This window comes from Hyposmocoma kahamanoa, unplaced genomic scaffold (genome assembly GCF_003589595.1).
Source record: "Hyposmocoma kahamanoa isolate Upper Pololo Valley unplaced genomic scaffold, ASM358959v1 66, whole genome shotgun sequence".
NCBI lineage: Eukaryota > Metazoa > Arthropoda > Insecta > Lepidoptera > Cosmopterigidae > Hyposmocoma > Hyposmocoma kahamanoa.
Window position 1 is genome coordinate 12,571,622 of NW_020653854.1, and position 18,131 is coordinate 12,589,752.

General features: G+C 36.5%; 3 protein-coding genes across 3 annotated transcripts; 1 reads left to right on the forward strand and 2 right to left on the reverse strand.

Annotated features, from left to right (window-relative positions):
- The first annotated feature begins 2,147 nt into the window (after positions 1–2,147).
- Positions 2,148–6,336, forward strand: LOC113231816 (transmembrane protein 181). The gene is made up of 12 exons (XM_026466350.1): positions 2,148–2,579; positions 2,705–2,808; positions 2,923–3,081; positions 3,343–3,445; positions 3,848–4,001; positions 4,089–4,169; positions 4,254–4,353; positions 4,598–4,725; positions 5,004–5,150; positions 5,239–5,341; positions 5,558–5,782; positions 6,133–6,336. The coding sequence occupies exons 1-12, from the start codon at positions 2,434–2,436 to the stop codon at positions 6,261–6,263; spliced, it is 1,581 nt and encodes a 526-aa protein (XP_026322135.1). The 5' UTR covers positions 2,148–2,433; the 3' UTR covers positions 6,264–6,336.
- Positions 6,337–8,720: 2,384 nt separating this feature from the next.
- On the reverse strand, positions 8,721–10,442 carry LOC113231737. The gene has a single exon (XM_026466228.1). It carries the CDS (start codon positions 10,201–10,203, stop codon positions 8,785–8,787), a length of 1,419 nt encoding a protein of 472 aa, XP_026322013.1. The 5' UTR covers positions 10,204–10,442; the 3' UTR covers positions 8,721–8,784.
- A 4,286-nt stretch (positions 10,443–14,728) lies between these two features.
- Positions 14,729–16,335, reverse strand: LOC113232000. Its single transcript, XM_026466621.1, has 3 exons — positions 15,849–16,335; positions 14,981–15,066; positions 14,729–14,888 (listed from the first exon to the last, which is right to left on the reverse strand). The coding sequence occupies exons 1-3, from the start codon at positions 15,987–15,989 to the stop codon at positions 14,780–14,782; spliced, it is 336 nt and encodes a 111-aa protein (XP_026322406.1). The 5' UTR covers positions 15,990–16,335; the 3' UTR covers positions 14,729–14,779.
- Between the last annotated feature and the right edge of the window lie 1,796 nt (positions 16,336–18,131).

Genomic DNA, 18,131 nt, shown 5'->3' on the forward strand with positions numbered 1-18,131 from the left:
TTTTCAACATTTATTTATAAAAGGTAAATAAAATTTCAATTAACTTTTTTTTTTAAATATCGGCATTAAAAGTTCGGTAGTTTTTTGAACTTTATATGAGAAGTTAAATTATTTCAACTTTTGTCTGTCTGCCTAACTATTCTAACACGAATTAATTGTTCCACATAATGTGTGAAAGTAACTACTTCATAAACCTAGTTTACTATTCAAGTAGTTGTTGATCTTTTGTTTTTTGTCTTTTTGAATTAAATCTAGGATGTCAATGTCAGCTGTTCTATTACTTTCATTTTAGGAACATGCTATACAAAATTGACATAGAGATAATATGATAAATAGATTCGTGTGAAGAGGATATTAAATCTATTAAATCTTTTAATTTCTATACTCGTACTCTATTTTTTATCTTCTATGTATTTTTTTAAAGGTCTGTTTTCATAAAATAAATTATTTAAGTCTTACTAAGCCAAATTATACGGTAATCTAAAGGAATTTTAATTGATATAAATTAACGCTGTATGTTTATGAGTCAAAGGAATGGAGGTATAATATTGCTTAGCGATTATCAAATATAACATGGTATAGACATTGAAAGCGTTATACTAAATCAGATTATATTTTAAGAAAAAAATATACGTCTAAAGCATTTATGAAATGTGTACTTAAATCTCAATAATTATTTTTAAAACGGTTTTAATAAAAATGAATTTGTTCACGTCTTTAGGATTTTTTAAAATATTTTCAACTTAATATGTAGAACTTTAAACTAATAATTAAGCATTCGTTCTTCATTTTTAAGTTTTTTATAATGTAATGAATTTGTATTGAATACAAAGCATTTAAATAGTTCCTATTTCGTTTTTAAAACGCAATCTTAAGATCTGTTTTGCCTAACAAAAAAAAAGTATTTTTATATCGGCCTATGTCTGCATGAATGTTGAATAAAATAATTTTAATGTATTTTTGTGTTTTTATTTTAATCATCCAAAAAAAATATTTTAAATCAAACTACGTATGTGTCCAAACTTTCGTTATCAAATTTAAACACTTAAATTTAAGGACCGTTGACAACTACCATCACATCGTACGAAAGTGCGGATGAGTCCACCAGAATCCCCTAGCCCAATCCCCCAGGAGATCTTTGTGAACTCAGCAGTTCATTAGAATCCCCTAAGTTAAATGTATGTAATGTAGTACGTAGTTACGATCGGCAAAAGTTTAAAATACCTATATAAGACGCTTGTTTATTGTTTTCATTTAGACGAAAAGAATTGATAACTTGGAGGAGCGACTAGTTTTAAAATTTTGCGACTGGAACCGACTTAGTAACGAATTATGGTGCCGCCGGAATAAATTTATTCCAGTGTGGACAGTAAAACATCCTTATAACTTCAAAACGGCACAACGACTAGATCAAGTTTTTTACGACTAGCACCAACTAAATCACGACTTTTTTAAGTGTAATCAGATATAAGCTAGGTGCTGTGGTTTTCGAGATTAAGAAATGGTGCCGCTGGAATAGCGTGGACAGTAAAACACCCTTAAACATTTCAACAGCGGACCGACTAAATGGCGACTTTAAGCCGGGCACTCAGCGAGCTGTAACTGTAACGTGACAGGTACAGTCACGAGGTTCTAGTGTGTACGCTTGAAACAGTCTTCAATCAGACGGCTCACTGAGAACCACGTACACATTACGCTTCCTGGTTACATAACATGTAACGGTTACAGTTACAGCTCGCTAGTGAGTACCCAGCTTTACCTGACTAGTCAAATTTGAAAAACTCGACCATGGTCACGCAGGAATAAGAAAAAGAAAATTGAGGGTATCAGTGTAAAGTTGTGTAACCCACTTTTTTTTCAACATATTACTTTACATGTTGTAGAAAAAAATGGGGTTCACCACGTTTGCGCTCATAGCCTCAATTGATTGTGCGGCTGCACGTCACCATTCCTGTCCGTTGTATCACAAAATCAATACCTAAAAACGGGATAGCAATATCGTCAAAAACAATTAGAACAACCACAACGTTACTATTATGTTTGCAGATAAAGGTCTACTACAAATTTTCCAATTATTAGTGCGGTAAAAGTATCCTGAAAAATATTTTGAACAGGTGTTACTATTATCAAGAACGGCAGAACTGCCGCGTCACTTCGAATTCTAGACAAGTGGCAAATGCTCCCAATCTATTCCATATCTACAATCGTCGACGATTTAAACGTAAACGATAATAGAGTGGTAGCAGTTCAGCAAGTCGACGTCTACGTTGCGCCCTCACTAAAAATCAATAGATTGCTTGTAAACAAGCTCTCTCTACATGTGGGGAAAAATATTTTAATTAAACCTTTTTTATGTGTGAATTCGTTCGTTTTATGTGTTTATCGTCTACTATTTTTGTCGATTTAGTGATTGTAAAATAATTTTATCTAATAATGGAGACTAATGTAGGTTATTCATACCATTTGCCGTCGGGCGGATGGAACTATAAAATTCGCAATACTCTGTCGCAATTTAGCGATTTATTCAGCGAATTCAATAAATATATCGCCCCTGCATATCACCACGATCGCTGCGAGAGGTAAGTTGCAATTGCAAAATTTGCAATTACTCTTATTATATACGTCGAAACTATAATACCCACTTTTGATGCGCAATTTTATCATCTTATATAATAAATCCCACTTAAATCTCAATTTTTTTCAGATCAGTTCAAATGAGAGTATATTCTATGCACAAAGGGGAGTTCGTGATGGTATTTGTAGCGTTTTTCGCTTGTTTCGGTTTAGGAGTGTTCATAGGATTAGCCGGTGAGATTGCTCAAAATTAATTAGAAATAGACTATATTCCCTAAATTTACAGTCGTAAAAATAAATTAAGTACTTCTAAAACCTGGCCTATCAAGAATGTTCCTCACCTCACAGGTCCATCCCCCACAACGACAACTTCCATAACCGCGTCGAGCGCCTTAACAAACGCAAGTGACATTTACCGAGGTCCATTTCACCTACACAGCCCGACGCTGGGCACTCGTGTGCAGCAACTATGGTTGCTTGCTGAAATATTAACTGATAATAATGATGGTAAGTTTCGACTACCATGTGTAAGGCACCAACATGAACTACTTACGTAGGCACTTTAAGGATCTATTGTGAACCCATCTTTATATCATATCTTTATGTTTATGTCTTATGTCACAAATTTCTATACACGTATTTAAGTTTTTCGCACTTACAAGTCTTAACAAAATAAACAGAGTATTCCCACAATACGAATGGCATTTATTTTTACTGAAATGAAAGTTATAAATGTTAAAATAATATCCTTATACCTACGTATTCCAGAGGAGATATTTGATAAAAGTTTTCAAGTAAGCATATCGATAGACGGAGTACTTAGCGACCATACGACCACGAATCTAGTACCTGAAAGCGAAGCTACAAACAAGTGAGTATACAAACACTATATAATAAATTGAGCCGGAATAGATACCTACCGATTGGTAGCCAAGTTGGTAGAACATTTGCCTCCATACGGGAGGTCATAATTTCATGTCCTAACACGGGTCTGCCTCTGCACCACGTGATAACAAGATAAAATTCGTCAAGGTGACCTATTCCCGGCAGCGGGAAGTAATATATGTTAATAAAGTTCGTATACTATATTAGTTATTTGTACCACAAAAAAAGCGCAAAGAGAAGTCTCGGTTTTCTTTTCATTTTGAAGACACTACCTACAGGCCACTAAAGGCAAAACATCGCCAAAAATGCCGACTTTCTAGGAATTACCAATAGTACCTAGGTATATTGCCATTAGCAACATCCACTAATATACACGTAATAATTTCAGAACTATACATCTCAAATGCATGAAACAAGTATGTGAAGAAGTTATGGTTCTGCACTTAGGCTCGCTGGATTACATGCATTATGTTCTAAATATACGCTTTTACGGGCTCAAGGAGTTCCACAAGAGATACTATATTAGAGACATTATTTTCTACGTAAGTAACTTTGTCAATTGAACAACAGTATCAAATATGTATCTCAACACATAAAGTTGTCAAAAAATATATAATTGTGTTTTTCAGTTCAAAACTTACAACCCATCGTTCACGCAAATGGAGACGTGGTTCAGATTTATTTTTTTACTGACTACATTTGTTGTTTCTGTAAGTACAGTCACCTATACTTACTTAGAAATATACATACTTCTTAGTTTTTTGCAAACTTTAACACGAATTATTTACTTTCAGTGTTGGTTCGCACACACTCTTAGAAAATTCTCTACGCAAGATTGGGCCATCGAACAAAAGTGGCTATCTATTTTATTACCGTTGCTGTTGTTATTTAATGGTAAGCATGGCAATAGCGGGATCAAGGAATTTTTCTAAGTGTTCGATCTTTGTATTAATAATTATAACAAACTAGTGGAGTAATTTCACAAAAATAATTAAATATTGTGATGGTCAAACATCGTGACATTCAGTAAAAATGCTTCTGTCAATACTAAATACGTATTAAAGTTACCATACACCACATTACACCTGTCTAATGTGACCAGTACGATCTATATCCCCAGATTGGTCTTTGATTTCAGATCCAATATTCCCTTTACGACTTGTGTCCGGCAGCTGGTTCGCACCATTGGTAGACGCAGTGTTTCAGACTACTTTCCTTGCCTGCGTGATGCTTTCTTGGCTAGCGCTTTACCACGGTCTTAGACAGGTAAAAACTTTATTAATTCAAAATATATATGTAGGTATTGAGTCTACTGGCCCTTTTAAATGGTAAGAAAATATATGATGTCGACAAATCGACAGCGCATTAGAAATATAAGTGCGAAACTGGAAAAACGAAAACTGTTTTCTCGAAAGTGCGTGTTGGACACGCACGTAAAGTAAAATTATGTTAAACTCTTTAAACATAGGCCATGCTTGTTGTAGATAAAGATGGTAATAAATGAAAATAGAAAGTGCATTAATAACTATCGCATTTTTTTCCAGAACGAGCGAAATTTCGTCTCCTTCTATCTATTTAAGCTAATCGTTGTAGGACTAATTTGGACTCCAGCGATGGTGCTTACCATATGGCAAAAATATTACGCATATGAAGATCCCACTTTCAATTATATTATGAACCCGAACTATTCAGTAAGTTATTTCTTTGCTCAAGATATCATTTTCGATAGCTTTTGGTAAAGAAGTGTCTTAGGTAGCAATTATTTCTCTCTTGTTTCAGTTTGTAAAAATAATGTTCTTCTGTGCCATCACGCTGTACTTCCTGTACCTGCTCGTATTGATAATAAAAGCCTATAGTGACCTCAGGAACATGCCTTTCTTTGGTAAGTTGTATTCCATAATAGCTAATGTACCTTCAAGTGCGTAATTAAACTGGAATTTACGCAAAACCGTTCGAAAATATCGCGTTATGACATTATAACAATCGCGTATACAAATCGGTTGATTTAAAATCTGTATTGTACCTGTACAACCCTGGTAACATTTAATCCTGAAATGAGCTACTTTCAACTTTCTACTTTTCAATGTTATCTTTTCAGATATAAGACTCCGATGTCTATCGCTGGTAGTTGGCACCGTAACGTTCTTTACAACAATCTTGGCGTTACAAAATTGGGGACCAGGAGCTCTACAGGATCACTGGGCATCACAGCCCAAAGTCCATTACGATACTTCTGCGCCATTCATGGCCATGTACGGCCTCTTTAACTTCAAGATGTACATACTTGCGTATTTGTTCTCGCCCGGAGGAAATTCCATTCATGGTACGATGTTTAATTTTTAAACAAAGTTCCCCTGCCTCTGGATTATTTGTTTCTTTCTTTTGGCACTGATCTCCTTTTACTTTATGAATGGAGATAATCGTCGAATTACCACATTTACATTTGCGCCTGCGCCACCATCTATCCTACTTGATATATACCTACTATAGCTCAATCTGCGCCATTTTTAAAACCCCGTAGCAAAAAAAGAAGAGTTATCGGTTTGAAGCCTTATCTGTGTATCTGTCTGTGGCATTGTAGCTACCAAACGGATGACCGCAAGGCTGATTTTGGAGTACATTATTGCGTGTGGAAGGATTTTGAAATATTAATTTAATATGTTATTGTTCCAGAAACGTCCATAACGAAAGACAACCCCGCATTCTCAATGATCAACGACTCCGACGAAGAGGTGATCTATGGCTCCGATGAAGAAAGTCGCCGGCCTCTAAACTCGCACCATAGAGTCAACGAAGAGATATGATGCGACACACGATATTTATTTCGTAAATATGGTTTTTGCCTTGTTATATACACTTATAAAAAGTAACTAATCGTTTTATTCAAATTTGTCCCTCATGGATCTCGAAATTCTACCTAACTCAGTTAATAAAGCCCACTGCCTTGAGGTTTGTGTACCTTTCAACACGCGCCGTCTCGTAATAATGTTAGCTATTAAAAAAATCAATAGTTTAATTCCTTACTGGCCTTACTTCCGTTTTAACAAAAATAATACTTTACGCTATTTTAAGTCCTTGTCAGTAGGGTACGGAATATACGACAAAATATAGGTGATTGTACATAAATTATAATAAGCTAGGTAGATAATGTGGTTCGTTCAATCGTAAACCGTGGATGGATTTGTTTCATTGTTACCCTCTCGCATCGGCCGACATCGTCTGTCTGCTAACGGTTACGATAATAATTGCTTCTGAGTACGTTATTTATCAAAAATGCAGCTAAGTGTTTACATACCAAGTCATTGTATGTGACATAAAAGTTTTTAAGCTAGTTTCAATACGAAATCAATATTATAGCAAAAAACTCTTCTCAGACATATTGAACCACTGGACATTGGGCGCACTATAAGTTTCCGGAACTGGCCACTTACCTAAACAATATTTAAAAAGTAATACAACATTTGAAAATGGAACACTTAGGCTGTGGAATACAGTTTGTTTCATCTGACTGTCACTTGTTTTTTCATTGTGGCGTCATTTTAGAAATTGGTTGTCTACATCACCATGGATTTAACTCGTGAAAATTTTCGTAGTATGATTTTCTACGACTTTAAGTGTAACTTAACAGCTCAGCAGAGCTTCGCTCGGCTTCAAACTGCTTTTAGCTATGAAGCACCATGCAAGACGACTATTTATAGCTGGTTTGCGAATTCAAACGCGGTCGTGTGAATCTCAGTGACAAATTTCGTGATGGTCGCCCGTCCACTGCTGTGAACAACAAAAACATCGATGCTGTGCGTCGTATGATCAAAACAGACAAGCATATGATATACCATGAGATTCGTGCATCTTTAGGCATAGGCATGAGTCAAATACAATCAATACTACACAAACATTTGAGTGTGAAAAGGGTGTGCTCTCGGTGGATCCCACACAATTTGACTGAGGCTCAAAAAACGGATCGCGTCACTTGGTGCAATGCCATGCTTACCAGATTCAACGAAGGGGCGTCAAATTTGGTGTGGGATATGTCCCACACCAAACTTTACTATGGTAACAGGTGACGAAACATGGGTTTATAGTTACGATCCCAAAACAAAGCAGCAATCGAGCATATGGGTCTTTCGAGGTGAGCCGAAACCAACCAAAGTGGCGCACGTGCAAAGTGCCTCTAAGCGGATAATTGCTTCTTTTTTTGATAAAACTGGACACATGGCTTGTTTCTGGCTTTGGAGAATCGTTGTACCGTGAATAGTGATTTGTACACGACCATTTGTTTGCCGGAAGTTATTGACAAACTCCGTAAAAATAACCGTAAACGCCGTATCATCTTGCACCACGATAATGCCAGTTCTCACACGGCCAGACAAATGAATTTTTGAAGGTGAACAACGTTGACCCTATGAGGTTTTCCGCGTACAGTCCCGACCTGGCACCTTATGATTTTTATTTATTTCCAAAAATTAAGAACCAGTTACGAGGTCAACGATTTTCATCACCTGAAGAGGCTGTCGAAGAGTATGAAAAATATATTTCAGAGATTGTCACGGAGGAGTGGCATAAATATTTTCAAAATTGGTTCACCCGTATGAAAAAGTACATTAACGCCAACGGAGAATATTTTGAGAAACAATAAATTTATAGTATTTTTTTCCTAATTATTCTGGAAACTTATAGTGCACCCCACGTAGAACCAATACAGCTACTATTAAGTAGACTTTAACGAAATCGTTCGAAGAAATATAGGAACAAAATCAAAACAATAAGAAGCAGGGGACGCAATAAGTAGATGCCACGAAACGTGTCTATAATGTTCAACCCCCACGCCGCCGTTTGAATTTGTCACTTGGTTTCCGCTCAATCGAACTATGGCGTCATTGTTTGTGTCATTGTGGCCACTGCGCCATCTTGTTTAGCAAGGAAAATAATATATGTAGCTTACACTACAAAACAAGCGCATGCGCACGCATGCATTTTAGATGCATTTTAATGCAAGATGCGATTTTAATGTACAATACTAAAACAACGTTTAGTAAGATATTAACAAAAATTAAAGACTGCAACTTGGACAAGAGTTTGATGACTAGCGGAACCATTTTGTTATACGCCGTTGCCGCCATTTTAAAAAGGTACTTCAATACCGTCGTTAAAATTTCTTAAGCGAAATATTACAGCTAATGAAATATCTACTACATCAATCAGTATACAAATATTTATAATTTTAAAACTAAAATAAAACATACCATTGAACATTTAGTCTTTAATAATAATCCTGAAGTGAAATAAATAGTTAGCAAGTACTTAAGATAAATCAGTTACATGAATTCATTCTAACGATATAGTCTGTAAGTTGTTCAGTGTGGTTGCGATTAAAATAACAGGGTGGGGGTGCAAGATCGCAGCAGGCAAGGGTCGCTGACGTGCTCCGCATGGCTCAGCAGGCAACGTATGCGCCGCTGGTGCTGCTGCCGTGCGTCGTAGCACTGCTCCACCACGCATTACGCATGTTACACCGGCACGAGGGTCACAGTTTTCATTAACACCGGGACTCTCATCATCCGAACACAAATCAATCACTTCACACTCATTGTCCTGCCGCTTAAGTGGGTCCTTCATGTCCACATCATCATTTTGGTCACAGTCAATGCTGTCCACGTACACTACATCTTTATCTTCTACACATTCAACTTTATCGGACTTGTCTCTAAGCTTATCAATATATTCTTGCATGCTTTCCAGTGACATTTTCTCAACATGAACTGTCACCGGTCTACACTTCAGGAGATACAACTGGCCTTTCAGATCAAGTACTTTTTTATTTCTCTGATTGGGAAAAGTGTATTTTCTGTTCCAGTAGTCAATAGGCCTCCTGTATCGAATAGGAAACTGTTGATTTTTACTTTTACTACCTAAGAAAAATTTACTAATGGGTGCAGATGTGCAGCAGTATCTCTCTACTCTCTCTCGTGAGTATGTGTTGTCTCTTTGAAGGTTTGTTTTAGCATTCCTGATGTACGCCAGGGATGAAAAAGGATATGGGGGACCTCTATCAATATTGGTTGTATTTCTTGCATTCCTGGGTTTAGAGTTATATGATTCATCACCATTAGTTGTAGACAGATCGGCCTTTCCATTGAGAGGCTGCAACTTTAGAGCTGACAAAAAATCTGATAGGCCTCCATTGCAGGTGCTTGTAGGAAGGTTCTCATTATTACATAGTCTCTCATGAGCTTTCAGAGTATCAAAGTTGTCAAAGTGGCTGTCACAGTTATCACACAAGTATATGTCAGTAGACTTGAGCCGAGGCTCTTCCACCTCATCTGTGTCTTTATCATAAAACAGGTTTTCGTTTCTGAAGGTGACCAGAAGCCGACTGTTGGGCCTGTAGTAGAGAGACGTCGTGTGGTCATGATTATCGACATACCGAAGCCTGTTACGAGGGTAGCGTGCCAGCTGCGCAGAGAACACCAGGAGGAATGCGCTTTTGTGGAAATCATAACACTTCCTCACCAGGTTTTTGAGGCGCGCCTCCCAATCTTTAGGCACGGTGTCAGGTCGGACAAAAGGGTGTGAAAAGGCGACATCGTTAGGCCACCACGGCGGCTGACGGATATCTTTGACAGTGTCGTGTCCCCAGGAACATGTCACCATGAATGTTATAAACTTCTCCAACTCCTCGGCGGTGATTTTCGTCAACGCCGTCGGGTTGCCATTGGCAAAGAGCAGTGGCAAATTGGCGATCATGGTTCCCGCTGTCGCTTATGGTCATCGCAGTGAAGCAGTCAGCGCTTGCGATGGCGCTCCGCGCACCAAGTCCATAACGGTGAATGTCTGGCACTTCATCATAGAGATCTTGATTGAGATCATTAACAGCACATCAGTCTTTACACGAGCAATAAACGGTGTTTTTCTAAAATATATTTAGCAACAGAATTCCTCAATTAACCACGGCAGTGGGAGCGTTCACTAATAAAAGAGAAAGATCCATGGATCCACAGACAACGACAAACGACCATTTTCTTTCATATCGTTTTTTTTTGCGCAACACAAAACGAAACCTAAGAAATAACTCGGTGATCGCTCGCCCGATTCAACGAATGAGTCAGTTTAAAGAGCGAGAAGGGTATACTTAATTAACGTGACGCCACGCTGCGCTAGGTATGTCCCAAATTCAACCACCCAAGAGTGAATAAGCATCTAAGCTGTTTACTCTATCAATAAAGCTAAATCAAAAATAAACCTAATTATATTACCTAAATAAGCAGACACAATCTAGTGTTATGATAAAAATATGAACCGTAACTAAACAAAAGAGATCGATCAACGTAATCTTTCCACAATATCGTGCATCCCAACAGAGATCCGAGTGGAAAAAACGAGTTTTTTTGTTTTTATTCAATGTGATAATAAATTACATTTCTTGTGATAGTTTAAGAAAATAAAACTAAGGATTCCTATGGTATTTTTATCCTATTTCATTTCGTAAGACAAGGTATTGTTTTTCCACAGACAATATTAATAAGAAATAATTATAGTGAGGGTCATAGTCAAAACTCTACTCAATGCTCAAGTCAGGACTTGAGTATGATTTCAAGCACTGGAAATACGACCCCAATGGCAAGACTTGAATATGAATTCTAGTGCTTTAAATCATACTCAAGTCCTGACTTGAGCATTGAGAAGAGTTCTTCCCTAAAGCTTGCATCAATTATAGTTCACTATGTAGTCTGTGGTACAATCTTCACACCGAAAAAAACGCGGGAAACTTTCGAAACTTGCAGGTGTGTTTTTCTTTTTTCAGTGGTTTTTATTGTTTTGCGGGATCAGGAGAGTTTTGTTTGTATTTATTGTATATAATCTTTAATTTAGTACCTGTGTAAATAATTGTAGTGTGTATATTTTCAGTTTCGGGTAAGTTTATCATTTTTTTAACAGGGGCGACGAGCCGTTCAGTGAGTCTAAATAATAATATAGAAATATCTTCGCTTGAAGCGAGTGAAGTAGGCTTGTATAGTTCGTGAACGACGAACTATTAGGAATATATTCACTACACTGACCGACACGAACTAGTTCGTCTTGCACGGTTTTAAAAGTTCATCGTTCTTTTTAATTCACTACGAACTAGGAACTATCTGCGTTCACCTGTTCACCTGCCTTTAATACAGTAAGAACGGTGCAAGCGGGACAAATAGCGATCTTTCACTACTTTTAGTACAAGTTCGAGTGGGATGCATGATTGAACGTTCCCAGCTCGTATCTATATTATGTATAACACCTATATACAAGCTTGTAAAAAAGTAATATTTTTTGGTAGGTATTTGTATGTATAATGTCAACCTATGTGTACAAGTATATGAAATAGTTGTAGGTACCTAAATATTGATTTGTAAACACACCATTCTAACTAAAATTCTTATTGTATAATAAAAGGATATTTAGTTAGAATAACAGTCTTTAAACCTGTAAAATATGAAAGAAAATCAAATAGTACCTATCCCATACAAAATATATTTTTAAATATTTCGTACAGTGTAGTGTTGACCTCATAATACTAGAAGTCCGAAGTAGTTCATGTGAATAAGATTACTAGTTTGGAACGTTCGTTCAATGACCGAGCAAGGACAAAACGAACTAACTAACAAAGGAACTAGATGAACTAAATGAACTAGAAGACCGACCTAGTTCAGTTGCCCGATTGAACTAACTAGGATTGCTCCCGCTAGGGACCGATCAGGCACAAGTCAAGAGTACAGTAGATACGGAAGATGGTGCCCGCCACTAGACATGGGGAATAGCGTTACATTTCTATCGCTGTGATTGTTGTTCCGGTTCCAAAGAAATCACAGTGATAAATCATCGTGATTTTGTCACGACTGTTACTTCCGTGACCTTGTCACGCCTATAACTTACATCACGACATACGGTTTTAGCCAGCGGCTTCTTTCTAATACTTATAGCCGTTTTTTATAGAATGATTTAAGTTTTTACTCCCTTTGTTATAAGTTTCAATTCCATTCAAAAAGTTGATTTTGTATTTAATGTACTTTTGTTTTTACTTATTTAATGCGAATCTTTGGATTGTTAAAAATAGCAATAAAATGTAATGTAATTATATTTCTAGTCGAATACACAAACTAGATTATACATAAATATAAAATACCAACTCTTCCTATAATAAAACAAATATACAAAAATATTTTACTTTGTTCATAAATAGGTGCATAATAACTGCTGCAGATTTTTTTCATCCGCCCTTTCTAGTAGTAATAAGCACGTACGACTCTTGTGAATGAGCAAAGAAAGTGATCCTATTTCATTATCTCCCATGGCCGAAATGGCCCGATTTGAAGAGAACTACAACGAGTGGCGCGCTCAGTCACCACGGAACGGAGATCGCGCATTGTATCAAATACCTACGTCGTGATGTGAGTGACGGGGATAGCTGTTGGAACGGAGGAACACCTATGTGACTTTGGAACGTCGTTCCTTCGGAACGAGTCACGGTGTTACTGTCTGACGGCGGATCATCGTGATTTTTTTCATCGTGACGTTATTTATCACTCACCTCTACCCGCCACAGACATATATATATATATATATAGACGCCGCAAGTGTCCGTACTTCGCGTGCCCAAAGTAAGTGAAATTCACTTACTGGCCGCTGCTACTCACGTTATCGTAGATAAATACCATTCGAAAACGCGAAAAATGCATAATTGTGCCATTATAAACTGGAAAAGCACCATAACTACACACACCGTAAACGGGTAAACAGGGACGTTTCCTTCCACGGGCAAGTGATTTTGTAATCAGAAGATGCATAATTTGTTTTAAAAACAATTACTTTCGTTTTGTTTCAATTTCGAGAAAACAAATATGCAACCGATTGTATGCCTCAAATTTGTAATACATTGCGGCTTTTACTTGGTACGATATATTTATGATCCTTTATTAATACGCTATGAATATCGAACGAACGCACTTTTGTATAATGCATTCACTTTCGTAGTACGGCCGCTTATACATTTCTTTGGCCAAATTTAACATTTAGTGATGTATACGTTAGGCAACACTGTTCTCGATTCTGATCGATTTTCAAAACAAGGGACGAAAATTATTATGACCTTAGCAATACTATAAAAATATTCTATAACTCTTTTATTACATAGGGCGCACTATAAGTTTCCGGAACTGGCCACTTACATAAACAATATTTAACCCTTATACTCTTTTGACATGTGTCATACTTTACACCCGTAAGCTCGCACGCTGTCATGGCAACGATAGTAAATATTTGCCGACATTTACAAAAGTTGCGATAATTCAAAAACTATCAAACGGTTTTACTTGAAATAAAAAAAAAAGTATTCTGCGATAATGTTGTATTTTTGTGGTAAGTAATTCAAAGGGATTTATCACCTCATACCATTATAATTACTCGACAAACTTACACACAAGGAAAAATAGTAGGTGTTGGTTGTAAATAAATCATTTTTGAAAATATTAGGCAACTTCGATCAAATAAGTTATACAATTTGTAATGTTGAATGTATAGCTAAAAATTCTACATAAGTGGTTTTATGTCTTTCAATAAAGATAACAGAGCTAAATGCCTTAGAACTAAGCGGCCATTTTCTGACTGTCGGATAGCGAATGTAAATTTGTATTATCAAGTAATTGTTGATCTTCAACCAAATTGGAAAATAAATTAGTTTCAATTGAAGAAAATATACTTATTTCATTGAAACATGCATTGAATTGTAGAAATATTCAACAGATAATAACAAGCAAGGCTTTATGAGATAGGGATACCCCATTTGCATCTCGTTTTTCTTTTGTCTTATACTCTTACTAGAAAGATTTTTCAGGTGAAATAAAACAACGTATATTGTAACAGAATACCTGTATTTTTCTCTGTTACACTCATTTTAGACGTCATTCAAACAAAATATAAAAGAAAATCATAATCAAAACCGCCACTTATTTGTATGAAAAAGTTGAGTGAAATAGTGATGTACCGATGCCGATTGAGGTATCGATAAATCACGTACAAATGATGAACCATGCTACTAAATACTAAAAGTGAAAAAAAGAGACGAATGGGTACATAAAAGGTCTTACGATACAATATCGAAGTTTTTTTGACAACTTATTATAAAATAATGAACTCCTGCACCACCAACACCAAACCAGATGCAATATATCATAATCATAATCATATAAACAAATTATTTCTTTTTTATCACGAGTGGTAAGGTCATATAATGTTATCACTCTCGTACATAAACTGTCTTACGATAATATATCGATAAATCGATATATTATGGTCGATGCGTTATGGGCAGTATAATGATTATCGAAAAAACTCTGCTACTAGCCCATGAAACTAACTCGTCGGCTTGCTCCTCTTCCTCGTCGGTATCGCTGGCTCTGTAAAGAAAAGAAAGATACTATAGAATAAGAACATCTGTATACAAATATTGTGATAGTTTTGTACCTAATTAGAGCATAATAATACTTACACAACGTCTGATATGGGTTCTGGCCTCGCCATAGGAGCCAGAGTTCCGTCGCTCTGCACCACGAAAATATTACTTCCAGATAATAGCTGCAATGAAACAAAATTGTTATTACTAGCACAATATTTCAAAAATATCGTAACTACGACCTACATTTACATTAACAAAAATACGCAATTTACAATGTGAGACGCATGTATATTTTTTATCCTACCCTATACAACATTATCGCCTACACCTCTTGTTATGGTTAACTCAACCACTTATGCTCAAAACGAAATTCTTTGAAATCAGTTTTGTTAACGTAAGTGGCATAAATCATAGCAAAAGTAAATGTGACCCTTCTTTGTTTCACTACAAAGTGGGGCCACTTTGTAGTGAAACAAACAACACTCCAAAAAAAAAGGGTCGCGTCTGGCAGAGCAGGTAGCAAGGCAGGACAGAGTCACTCTTTGTTTTTCTGAAGTACTTTGCTAAAGAATTTGCACTAACTAAACAATTCTGATTCCCACTGGACCGTCTATTGGCACATTAAGATAAGCTTTGAAGTAACTGAGCATTTCATGACGGGAACACGGGCGGCCACACTGGATAGGAATGTGAATGAATGTTTATAATTTGGGCTGCGGATGCGGAGGTCCCGCGTTTGATTCCCGGCCAGGTCAACGTAGAAAGACTAACTTTTCCATATTGTCTTGGGTCTGGGTGTCAGTGGTAACTTCGTTGTTTCCGATTTCCATAACACAACTTATTTTAGCTACTTACTTTGGGATCAGAGCAACGTAGGTATGTGATATTGTCTAATATTTATTTATGCATATAAACATTACCTACGAACATATGTTTGAGTATAATATTATCTGTTACTCACGTTCAGTTGGTCGATTTGCGCTGCTAGGTCGCCCTCCTGTTCAATTTCCTCCTCAACGATCTCTTCATCTGACTCAGACTCCTCATCGTTGAGGATATCAATGAAATCATTGGGCACGCTTTCGTTTCCGGGGTTCCACATCTAAAAAACATATTATCAGTGCTGTATAAATTAAATACATACACAAAATCGTACCTTCCTCGGGTAGGCAGAGACCACAATTTACTACTATATAAATTATGTACAATAAACATTTTTACAATTATTTACTATAAAGTAACGGTACGGAATATTTTATCCATATTGTAGCGGCACTTATTATTTTTTAACAATTATACCTACCTTGTTAGATACTTGGTTATCGAATCTTAGAACAAAAAAGGAAAAATGAAAGTAACAATATTTTACACTTTTCGTTCACAGATTGTCTTATCGATGTCACCTATATCGACATGGAAGCACTATTGCGAATATGGCGTATAAAAATGGCGGTCATATTTTTGCAACATGTCAAATAAAAGCAGAAATTTACGAAATTTATTCGCTTTCGATCAGAAATATAGGCAGAATCTTATAAAAGGATGTTGCACTTGTATTATTATTACATATTATATACAACCAAATGTTTCTTTTAGTCAAATAACACATTATAAAGTATTTGAAACACAGAAAAAGTCGTACCGATAACTTTGAAAGTGAAAATACTTACGTATTACTGCACTCACAATTCATGTTATGATAGCATTACTTACGTAAAAGTCCAATGCATATTTTCTATTAGCAATCGGAACAAAATTCACTCACTTTTCACTTGAAAACACTTATTTGATAAACTCAAACAACGCGCGCGAGCACTTCGTTCGCCGGGAATTTTCAAACTGATATAACTCGATACCACAAACAAAAGGTCACGAGTATTATACACCAAATGAAAGAGCACACCATCAGCTTTGTTTTCACGTACAAACCATCAATACTTACAAGGATTTGGCTACACCAAAAAAATCTTTTCAAATTGGTAGTGTATGCGTATGAATTCATACGCATGCTGAGCCTACGGTAGTAGAGCATTGTGCGTATGAAAACATACGCATGCTGAGTTTAAGGGTTAAAAGTAATTACAACATTTGAAAATTTTAAATTTGGAACTCTTTGGCTGTAGAATACAGTTTGTTTCATCTGACTGTCACTTGTTTTTTCATTGTGGCGTCATTTTAGAAATTGGTTGTCTACATCACCATGGATTTAACTCGTGAAAATTTTCGTAGTACGATATTCTACGACTTTAAGCAAAATTTAACAGCACAGCGGAGCTTCGCTCGGCTTCAAACTGCTTTTGGCGATGAAGCACCATGCAAGACGACTATTTATAGCTGGTTTGCAGAATTCAAACGCGGCCGTGTGAATCTCAATAACGAATTTCGTGATGGTCGCCCGTCCATTGCTCTGAACAACAAAAATATCGATGCTGTGCGCCGTATGATCAAAACAGACAGGCATGTGACATACCATGAGATTCGGGCATCTTTAGGCATAGGCATGAGTCAAATGCAATCAACACTACACAATAATTTAAGTGTGAAGAAGCTGTGCTCTCGGTGGGTCCCACACAATTTGACTAAGGCTCAAAAAACGGATTGCGTCACTTGGTGCAATGTCATGCCTACCAGATTCAACGAAGGGACGTCAAATTTGGTGTGAGACATAGTAACAGGTGACGAAACATGAATTTATAGTTACGTCTCAAAACAAAGCAGCAATCGAGCATATGGGTCTTTCGAGATGAGCCGAAACCAACCAATAATGGCGCACGTGCAAAATGAATCTAAGCGGATGATTGCTTCTTTTTTTAATAAAACTGGACACGTGGAATATTAAACTTTATATTACAAGGTATAAGACTGTATTCATTACTCATTTTACGATTTTCTGTGGGTTAACACATTTATGCAGAATAGAAGGTTGCTCTCTACGACACAGTTGGAATTTTACAATACGCCGACGATTTGCTGTTGTACGTATCCGATACAAACATTCCTAGAGCTTGTAATATTTTGTCCTCATCTCTTAATTTTTTTAAACTTTGGTTGGATGCTAATGTACTTTGTTTGTCTGCTTCAAAAAGTGCAATAGTCTTGTTCTCTAGGATGCGCTACCCACCGGATCTTGAAATTTTATATGATTCCATCCCTACTTAGACTACTTAGACCCAGTTAGACTTCAAAATAAATTTCTAGGTATTGTACTGGACTCTAAACTCAAAACTATTAAACTTGTTTATAA